The sequence below is a fragment of the Mesitornis unicolor genome, unplaced genomic scaffold, assembly GCF_000695765.1.
Source record: "Mesitornis unicolor isolate BGI_N332 unplaced genomic scaffold, ASM69576v1 scaffold41, whole genome shotgun sequence".
In the NCBI taxonomy this organism is placed as follows: domain Eukaryota; kingdom Metazoa; phylum Chordata; class Aves; order Mesitornithiformes; family Mesitornithidae; genus Mesitornis; species Mesitornis unicolor.
In genome coordinates, this window is record NW_010161446.1 from 63,258 (window position 1) to 74,292 (window position 11,035).

An 11,035-nucleotide genomic window follows, 5' to 3' on the forward strand; every position below is an offset into this window, starting at 1 on the left:
TGAACCCAAGCATGGCAAATAGAGCTAAGGTAGAGATGTAGATAGCTTTATGCCAGCAAAATGTTGTTTTGGCAGTACGGATTAATCCTTCTAGAGAGGAGAGGAGAGGAGAGGAGAGGAGAGGAGAGGAGAGGAGAGGAGAGGACACTCAACAAGACTAATCTTTCCTTTGAAGTCCCTTTTGATGTGATATCATTATGACATTATTTATGACCTGCAGCTATTTATTTTGAAATCACTCCGCTATTTGGGAACTTCACCTAAATGTTAAGAAAATATAAAGAAAAGAATTCACTGTCTTACTCTGACACTGTCCTTCTACACTTCAGTGGATGCTGTTTTGGGGGTGTTAACATGAAACAGTTCTTTCCTTTGTGATTTTTGGCCAGTAAACCAGAAATCTCATTAATCTTACTGATGGTGTTTTTGATGCCAGTATGGGACTACATTTGATGGTGTTTCCAAATAGAACAGCTGCTGTTATCACTTAAATTGGGGTTCATGTAGTCTGGTAAGCCACATTCCCAGCAGTGAGGACTCAGGCTATCTTATCCAAGTGCCAATACCTCACCAGGATTTTCCCACAATGCCCCAGTGCATCTTTCCCCAGCACATCCTCCTGAGAACATGCTGAATCTCATATGGACAGGGCTGCATCAAGGTTCATAGACATGCTCAGCACCAACAGCTAAGGGCATCTTTGCCTTCTGATGCCACACATACAGGAACGGTCTGGTCTGAGCCTGGTCTAAACGTATCCAGGTACCAATCACCTGGGCTAATTCTGCAGTGGAAATGTGCTGGGAGAGCAGCAGCCAGGATTTCCTGGGCACAGCTTAGGTTGTTTGGAAATAGAGCACGAGAACTCTTATATGTGTCTATTTTTATCAAAGGCTGTGTGGAGGGCAAGATACCCTTTGCACGGTCATCACTATAATTATAAGGACTTTAGTTAAATTCCTGTTAATTTGAATGCTTTTGACTGCTGTCTCAGAATCACACTGAAAAAGAACCCCACCTGGAAGTGAACAGCCATAGAGAAGAGGATTTGAAGCTCCTTGAGAGATCCCAAGAGATTTCACATGAAATGCTCCATCAGGATCTCCTGACAACACCTCCAGCAAGGACAGGATTTAAATCTATGCATGCAGAGCTAAATTCCTCTTTGCAGGCAGTATTACAAGGCAGTAGAGTCTATCAGAGAAACTTGATTCAACTTGAAAGAAACATGGCCAGTTGAGAAGTGTACAAGTCATCTCTGTAGACTTCCATTGCTTTATCTTGGAGTAGTTTCTGGTTCCTTTTGTGCTCATTTGCTTCTGACCTCAGTTCAGAAGTCAGAGTAGACTGAGCAGAGCCTTGTATCTACATGGCCACCAGAATGGCCCAGAGGAATCCAAGTCTTAACAGGCACCTGAGATGAGAAAAAGGTCAACCTAAGCTACATTTATAGTTAATATGGAGAGCTATGAACCACTGTTAGCATGGATCTACCATGGATCTGTAGAGACTAAAGACACCCAAGTATGACTGTGCTGCTCTTGTAGCCTCTTGGTTAGAGGTGCAGTGTTGTGTGGTCATTGATTGCTGAGATACAGGTTCTTCCTTCTGCTGTTTAAAACAATTTTCACCAGTGAGAAAAAAACCCCAAAACAAATCCATGTGATTAATTTAAAGGGGAAAAATAAGATGGCAAAATCCAAGAGGAGTTCCTCTTGGAAGAAAGGCCATATTGCACATTCAGCAGCTGGTTCTTTGTGAACGATACCTTAGACACAACTTTTAGTGGCTGATTCTTTGCTCAGATTCTTGAGCAAATATCTCCACAGACTCCAGCAGAGTCGCTCCCAGTTTATACTTTGCAAAGATCAGAATGAGCCTCCTATATTAAGATTTTTCTGTCCAAATGATATTTGAACTTTATTGCTAGGAACCTTTAGGAGAGAAACATACCTGATGTTACTACTAGAATGCACTGAAATGGGGAAAAAAAAGGCCTTTGCTAAGGAAAACCACACATGGTGTGATTTAGAATAAAATCTTTCCCCATCCATCCCTGTATTCTGAGTAGGGATATGTGGCATGAAACAACACAACTCTACAAACACATGCAATATGCTTGCATTTTACCACTCTGTGTTTGATATTTGTTACAGAATCTTCATCCTGGCATTCTTTTTTAATTCAGATGAGAACCGCAGCCACTGAGAAGAATTCAAATCTGCCTAACACAAGTTGAAAGGATATTGTAATCTTGCAGGTGGGACTAAAATACTCCGAAAAATAGGGGAGTACATCAGCATGGGAAAGGAAAGCCCTAGGAGTCCTGCTGTCTGCTTCTGAAAGTAACCATGAGAATCTCTTTTCCCTAGTGCTGGTCTGGGGCAGCTTTTGAATCTGGGACCCCGTGCCTGGAGATCAGTAACTGAGCAAAGCCTAATTCTGTTCGCTGATATCTGAACCACGTGGATGACCGAGATCTGATGACTATGCTCATGTTTTGATGTGTTTCAGTTTATTAGCGTAGATGAAACCAAACAGACTTCACCAGCTTGAGGAGGCAACATCTTCTGCCAGAGCTTAGTGAGGGAACCTCCTGCTACAAATACAGCTCCCATGGGCAGATCCTTGGAGATGAGGCAATATCAAAGCAATGTCTCAAACAGTTTGTGACAGTACCCAAAAGGGACCCTGCAAACCACCTCTGGTTAATGGTTTGGCCTGGACATAGAAAGTTTGCAGGCATTTAGAGAAAGAAAAACTTCATCCCAGGTCTGGGAATACTTTTGACCTGATGGGGAAGAGGAAGGAAACACAACTCGGTTCACATTCACTGGCCAAGGTAAGAGGTCTTCATTCAGTGTGTTTGGAGGAGATGTGTCAGCAGTGCACACTTTGCTAACATAATGGTTTGTAAATCTTTGTTATTGTGCTGGTGAGGGGACTGGTCTCCTGAAAAGAAAGAGAATCTCAACGCTTCTGGAGAGCACACAGGACTGGCAGAGCATTTCTGCTCTGTGAGGGGGAGCATCAAAGTGACAAAAACAAATGTGAAGCAGCTGGTGCCATCTCACAGTGGGGTAGCTGAAGGGACCAAGGACACTGAACCTGTTTCGTCCTCTGCTTCCCATGCTTTGTACTCTCTGCAAAGGTCTAAACGATGTGTAGCATGCTAGAACTCAATGAGATGCCAGCATCCACCAGTTAAGTCATGCTCAGGTTGGCTAGTCTCTCCTGGGTCTTTTTGTCTTCTCAGAAGTTGATGTCTGTACAAGATGGAGTTGAGATGGCCTCTTCAACATCACCTTCCCCAAGGACAGGCTGAGATCACACCATGCATCCGTTCTCCTAGTTCACCTGTCTGTTTGCACCTTAGGGTATTTCAGATATGGGCTCCTGCGATAGGGAAATGGCTGTGCCTGGTGGACGTCCCCTATCAGGGAGTATCCATGTGAAGATGCAAACAAACTGAGGGCACTGAGAGCATGAGGTTGGTCAAATGCCACTTGGGACAAAAGTCATTTCAGGAGATTTCCACCAACTCAGTGAATCTGCTGCACTCCCAGGCTGAGAACTGTCACCCCCAGCTAATCATCTATAACAACTGATATTTTCTGAAATAAGAAAGTTCTTTCCTTCAATACTCAGCGATTTTGAGCCAGCTGCACCAACCTGAGCTGCTCCATCGACATCAGGGTTAGAAACACAGAGAAGTTCCTGCCTAGCACCCGACTTGCACCTTCCCCAGTTTATTTGCCCATCTCCATGGCTACGTGCTCTCCGTTCATCCAGAGATGAACCCCGGAGCTGCACCCTAGAGCAACCTGAAGATGAAAAGAGTTGAATCTTCATGTATTTTACTAGCCAATTGCACAGCAGTGTGTAGCCTCCTTTTCCTATGCTCTGATCATGAGAGGCATATCTCCAAGAAAGTCTGCAGCATAAAATTACCTGAAAAAGGCCTAAATTTCCTGCCTGGAATCTGGCACAAACTTGCTCCACAGGAGCCTGCACCATAGAGATCTTCCACAAGACTACTCAAAGCTCTGCGTCTGTGCCTCACTTTCCCCGGCCTGCAGCTCCTGGGAACAGCATGGACTAATGTGTAGTGCTCTGATGATGTAACCCCCTCCTGATGACTACCACAGTCTGACAAAGCCTAAAATTGGCAGCACTGGCTACCTGTCAGCACTGTCCCGTGAATGGTGACTCATCTTTATTGGCTGTGGCATGTCATATGCGTGACGGTGGCACGTGATAGGGAACAGAAGGGGTTTTATCAGCGCTCCCAAAATAAAGAGCGAGAACTATGGCAAGGTGGTGGACGGAGAAGCTGCAGGTGGGGATGGGCTAAGGGATGACGTCTCTTTTTGGGCTTGTTCCAAAGCTCATTGGAGAAAAAGAAGCTGTCACTGGCTTCAAAGGCTCCTGGACCCAGTCCTTCCCCACTGCGCGGGGACAATACGGCTGATGATAGGGCAAGCTTTCCCTGTGCCGCTCGCTGCCAGCATGCCTCGGGCTTGGCCTGCTCTCAGCATGCCAGAGCAAGACGTCCTCCGTGCCCACTGCCAACTGTGGACATGGCTTTTTGATGCTGCTGGGAATTGGCCCGGGACCAGCGACTCATTTCAAGCAGGGCACCAAATTGCTATCTGTCATCCGGCTTTGGTGAGAAGGAGGGGACGGCAGGAACAGAGCCATATGCCCCAGTCTGGCAAAGTATCTGAGTCATATGAGTGGCCTCCTGGGTGAGCTGCTTATGTGTTATCTGGGCACTTTGTGAGGTGCCTCCTTGGTCTGCTGATGAACATTTAAAGGGAAACTGTGGTTGAATCTGGACAAACTTTCAACACTGATTGCTCCGGTCCCTCCCTACCAATCCCCTTCAGCAAGCACACAACTAGTGGGGTCCTTTTTCTGAGCCCACATAGCAATGAGAAACTGCTTTTTGGCTCATGTCCCTTTTGACACAGAGAACCAGGGCTGGGTGATGGATGCCTCTCATTTCTTTCACTCTCCAAGGAATGGTATGAGAGAGAGGGAGAAAGAAGAGGCCTTCAACTCCATGGGTGAAGTTTTAGGGTCTTTTTTCCTTATGATCTGTTTCACAGCCCAAGCCAAAGGCCAAATTGTGATTCTGGTAGGCTTTTCACCCATCTTATTTCCTTTAACAGAGGACTTTATAAGGCAAAGATTTTTTTTAGGTAGATATTGCTGTTATCTAGCTGGATCCTAGGAAAAATACACCAGTCAGAAAAAGGAAGAGGGTTTCCGCTTCTGGAGGAAAAGGACTTTGCATTCAATCAAGGTCTCACCCAACTCAAATAGAGGGTGTAGATGACATGTCGGTCTCTTTTGTACTGAGGAATCTGATGCCTGTGAAGAAAGGGTGAACCACGGCTTATTTATGATGGGTAACTCTGGTTATGGGACTCCGTATACATGGGGACAATTATATCTAGTGAGATCACAGAGGTTTGAATTTGGGGATTTGGATTCATGTTTGAGCACCGTTGCAATCCACATATTTAGTTACACCCAAATTGAAAGACATCTGTGGAAAATGACCAACAACACCCCACAGCAAGCACTTTCTACATGTGCTTTTCCATTCATTGTGGCATCTCCCACCTATAGTCCTCTGTGGCTGCGTCTCTACCAAGCACCAAGTATTTGCAGGAATTGTTCTCCAGCCCTGAGGTCAGTGGGCACACCCTGACCCTATCCATACCTCATGTCTTGCCATCCAAATGTGGCCACATCCAGCTGCCTGTTGGGAATGGTCCCTGGTCTGTGCTCACCTCCAAGTAGTCCCTGGGTGTTGTTCAGTGCAGACTTAGCTGGTCCAAGCCAAGCATGAAGGATCCTGCAGTAACTTCTAGTGCTCCTTCAAAGTTAGCAGTGCCACTTATAGGCTCAACTTTTAAATCTAATGAGTTTCTTCTTCACTTCCAGTGGAGATATGGGAATTTTAGTCTCTTCAGTTACGTTCAGGCCAATGTTAATCACACTTTAAAGTCATATACTTGGGCAGCTAAAGGCTGAAGACTTCCTTTCCAACTTGGTTGCCCCAGCTAAGGAGGTTACTTTGATCTTTGGGGAGAAGGGGACTGAGTAAGAAGTAATTAATTTGCTGTCCTTCAGGCATGGCCTTGTTTGTAGATCTCAAACCATTCCTCAACACGTGGTGGTGCCTTGGGATATTGCTTACCCGATGAATATATCTAACAGGACATTTCAGACAGTATGCAGTTCTCAGCATATCCATTATTCACAGCATGTTATTGGTTAACTATCAGCCTGTCATCAGGGGGAAATTAACTGAGAAATTTATCTCCACATTAGACTTAACTCATTATCACCCACACAGGAAACCTCTCACTGGGGTGCCGGAGTGTTTAACTTGAAGTTGGCTCATCCCAAACCCACTCAGCTCAATAGGGAATGCCCTTTCTGGGCAGTAAGGACAACAGCTAACCCACCCCTGATGCTCATTCTCCAATACCCCGCAAAGACCCATTAAATTTTCTAAACTAAGTGACAGGGAAAAGCATCTTAGAGTGTTCCCACAAAAAAAAAGGACAAGCCCTGATCATATATGACCCCCAGATATGGTAAGGATATGATAAAACAGATAGGACTTGGAAGGGTCAATAAGATTTGGCTATGTCATTTGCAAATGCCACCCTGCAGCCAACACGTTTGTAACTAAGATGTCTAAAATCCTCTTCAGTCCCTAACTTGTATTGCTCTGTTAAAAAAAGAGCAACTCCACATAAAAAAATGAGGTCGGTGTTGCTTTTTCTTAAATATAGGAGCAGCCTCAGACTACTTATTGTGGGCGGGAGTGCAGACACCATGCAAAATCCCAGAGATTTCAATGGGACTTTGCATAATGAAGGCTTACGCTGCAAATCTCTTCCAGATCAACAGCAGGGTTATAGAGGAGCATCAGTGGATCGACAGTCGTTTTTGTGGGGGGAAACCTTGTGATGAATACTGCAGGCTCAGGCCGGCAAATTCCCAGCCAAAGTGCTGCGTAAAGCACTCGTGACACAAGTGGAAGGACGTCAGATGTTCAGCTAAATCTCATTAAGTCTTAAAGTAGCCACAGGAAAAAATTAAGTAAAAGGAAACCTCTTTAAGAGGAGATTTATGCTGAAAATCTGGAATCTCTCTCACCTCATTAACTGCCTAGAAGTTGAGTGTCTCCTTTAAGCGGGTTATGTGTGCTCCTTTCCATTCAGGGCAGAGGAAAAGGCACCGCTGCAGGGCGAAGTGGGTTAAGGATGCTTTATTCTGCAAGAAGCGAGGTGGATTATCTGCTAGGAGTGGTTACGAAATGAAGATCTGGGTTGCTGATGCTGGGCTTTTTTTATTGTTAATATTATGTTTCCCCCCACAAATATACCATGATGCTTAAATCAGGGCAGTCCTCTGGCCAGTGCTGTCCAGAAATCTGAGAGAGATGGCCACCCTGTTGTACCATCCTCTCAAAAATCTTGGGGCCTGCATACCAACACCAGCTCGTTCCAGGTACATATCCAGGAGCTGATGTTGACCCATTTGTCCCAGCAACCACAGCACAAAGGACTCCAGCTCAGGCTCTCACTGTGCACTATCCAGGTCAGATCTGGCCCAATGAAGGACACCGAGTTCTTACTTCTTTTCTCTCTGTGCTATTTTCTGCTCTTCCCGAGTCACTGGGCAATAGCAGCTAAGCTGGGATCTGGTCTGCCTTGTGTTAGGGGTGTTATGAACAAATCTTGACCTTCACTAAACCCCAGGGGCGTTGTCTCAAGCTTTACTGAGGCTGGGACTCGAACTTGACTTCCAGCTCCAGCACTGCTGCTGCTGGTGGTGTCAGACCACCCAGGAGATGATAACTCTTGGGTGAGCAGGGGCCCAGTAGTGAAACTGGTCTGTTCTTTAAGCGCAGAAGGAGCAATAGGCACAGGTTCACCCAATCCTTTCAAGCTGGAACCTCTCAGGGTAAAATGGTTCTTGCGAGGCATGGCGAGGTTTCACTTTCTTCTGCCCATCCAATAGATACGGAAACCTGGAAATTAAGCTTTTGCCTGACTGCATCCCCTTCTGCCAGTCCTCACAGTGCTCCTCTACTCACTGCAGCCACAATAGGCAAGATCAGCCCTTTCCTCAAGTTGCATCATGGGAGATTTAGATTTGATATTAGGGAAAATTTCTTCACCGAAAGGGTTATCATGCACTGGAAGGGGCTGCCCAGGGCAGTGGTGGAGTCACCATCCCTGGATGTGTTTAAAAGACGGGGCGATGTGGTGCTTAGGGACACGGTTTAGTGGTGGACTTGGCAGTGCTTGGTTAATGGCTGGACTTGATCTTAAAGGCCTTTTTCAACCTAAGTGATTCTGTGATTCTATGATCTCTGCAGGAGATGCTCTGGATTTGATTAAAGACCTCCAGTATATTCACTCTTCTTACCCCAACAGCAATCTTAATGTGGGAAGCAGGAGAAAAAAAGCAAAACTTCCCGATAGCCATTCCAGCAACTTCTTTTCTAAAGCTCCTTGAATAGGAGAAGAAGACATCAGGCAGCCTATTGGAGAAGACTGGAGCCTGGCTTGGTTTCCTGCACTGGACATGGCACTGCAGTCTTAAGAGCAGGGAGGACTAGGGCTTGGAGGAGGGGTATATAAAATGGTAAATTGACCTTGTTCTAGCACTAAATGCATCCATAAGAAACTGTGTGAGCCATATGGAGATAGCTGGAGTCTGGCCACAGTAGCATGGGCCGTACCTGGGTTTATCAGCGCTGCTGCAGGCTGTTTCACCAGTGTGCATCCCTTGGTGACGTGGCTGATGCTGTCCCTGTTCAGAGGCAGAACTGGCCTCTTCCTGTGCAGAGCCACGCTCACGTACACACAATGAGCCTGGAGAGACTTGATTTGATTTTTAAACACACTGCCTTCCTAACAATATCCATCTTTCTTCGGTTCCTGCCTGCTTTAAGGGAAATCTTTGATGCTCGCTTTCATAATGGCTCCTTTCAGCATTTAATTTCCTTTTACATAATTACGCGCTGGCCGGGCAGAGGAAGAGGAGGAAGACAGAAACACTGACTGGGCACAGAGGAGCTCTAGGAAACCTTGCACCTGAGTTGGGAGCGCTGATCTGCTGCTTATATCCATCAGCAATGCTCACCGCTCGGCACACAGCCCCGAGATGCTCAACCGCATCCCTGGCATGGGCAGGGAGAGTGCTGGGGACCATGAGAGCTCGGCTGCTGGAGCGTGGCAGGCAAAGAGCCCTCCAGGGCTCGGGGAGGCAGGCGGGGACGTGCATTGCCTTGGAAGAGAGAGCAGCAAGCTCGGTGTGGTGGAGGAGCAGAGGAACTGCATAGCTGAGGATGGGAGGGGACACAGAGGGGGGGTTGGAAAATGATGCAGCTTGTTCGGGTGGATTAGGCAGCCATGCCTGGAAGTGGCAAACTGAGAGAGCCACAGATTTGAAAGCCTGGGGGGATTATTCGGCCGTGTCGTCTGGCTTCCAGTGCCCCAGAGGCCGGCAAACTTCACCTAGCGCTTTCTGCAGCGAGCCCAACAATCTGCATACCGCCCTGGCAAGCCTCTTCGCTTATGATTTATACATTTTCAGCAGGGTTATTGATGTCAGAAGCAGCGGGAAAAGGGTGCTGGCAAATGTGAGCAGATCTAGCGGGAGTTGTACGAAAGCATGTTCATCGTGTCAGCACTTCGGAGGCCTGGAGAGCTCGTGATGAGAGGTTTCAGAAAAAAGACTGCATAAATAGGAGGCCTCTATAAACAACTATGATGGACATGCCTGAAGTATGGAGGAAGGGGAGAGCAGTCCAACTTACTGATGCTCTAGACAGCGGTGACCTTGGTCCAATCAGCAAAATTTAACCCTGAAGAACTGCTTCCAAACCTCTGCTCATCTTTGCAATGATACCTGCACTGCAACATCTCTGTCTCTACACAGTCCCCTCCACTGCCTTTTCTCCTCTCTTTTCTGCAGCTTGCTAAGAACCATGGTACCAATGCCAAAACCTTAATTTCTGGGCACTCTTCAGCAAAGGTCCTGAAGCCTTTATCTATACAACCAAGCACCTTGCACTAGGTGGCTTCACACCATCAGAGCATCACACAGGCATTGAACCATTTGTCCTTACAGCACAAATCCAAATCTGGCCAGTTTTATCGTCCTACTTATGTAAGGAGGGAAACTGAGGCAGGGAATGATTGTGTTTGCCCAAAATGAATGGTGACACTTGTCACAACAGCAGAGACTGCCTGCCTCCTCCTGACACCACCATCATTTCTTTAGATGGGAATGGGTGTAGAAAAGCTGAATCTCATCTTTTGACTGATACTGTGCTTTTTTTTCCTCAGCGGAATGAGCAGAAATTTTACCCAGCAAACACAGCACGGAGCTGGAATGAGATTTGTCCAAAGTGGCAGCCCCTTACACAGCAGGTTGCATAGGGCGGACAGGAAGCAAAGCATCCATCGGCAGCTGAGCACGGGACCAGCGATGGGGAAGAGGGTGATAAGGGGGGACACTTACATGGTAATGCTTCTGCACGGTTCTTTTGGATCATTATGCAGAGCTGTAGCACCAGTTGAGGGGCGCTCTCGAGGAAAGTCTCCAGGAGGCGCAACATATTTACGTCTGCATATTCGTACATCATAGCCCAGTAGAAACGGCGCTGGTGTTCCTTCCGCCGCTGGCTCTGGATCCCCAGGTACATAGTTCGGATATACCTGCGGGGAACAGGAGGAAAAGCGGAGCGTGAGACTTTGGCATCCCTCAAAACCCAAGGAGGATGGGTTGTCTGGGGAGAGGGAGGTTATCTGGGGGAAAGGGAGTTTGGGGTAGACACAGGTGTCTACATAGCTTTAACATTATCTCCACTTTTGTTGCAAAAGTGGGAAACCTTTGACTTGCACCGCCCAGATGGGAAGTGTTCAACTTCAACTTGCTCATAAAACATTTGCACAAGAAAACAACTCCCTTAATTTGTTTCCTTGACGAGAAG

At 46.7% G+C, this 11,035-nt stretch overlaps 1 protein-coding gene across 1 annotated transcript in view; it reads right to left on the minus strand.

The window, feature by feature from the left end:
• Positions 1–10,756, minus strand: part of XKR6 (XK, Kell blood group complex subunit-related family, member 6) — a 20,788-nt gene extending 10,032 nt beyond the window's left edge. Inside the window, exon 1 of the mRNA XM_010192818.1 lies at positions 10,564–10,756. Within this exon, the coding sequence (XP_010191120.1) occupies positions 10,564–10,747 (184 nt within the window). The 5' untranslated portion in view covers positions 10,748–10,756. The remainder of the gene's footprint in view (positions 1–10,563) is intronic.
• Between the last annotated feature and the right edge of the window lie 279 nt (positions 10,757–11,035).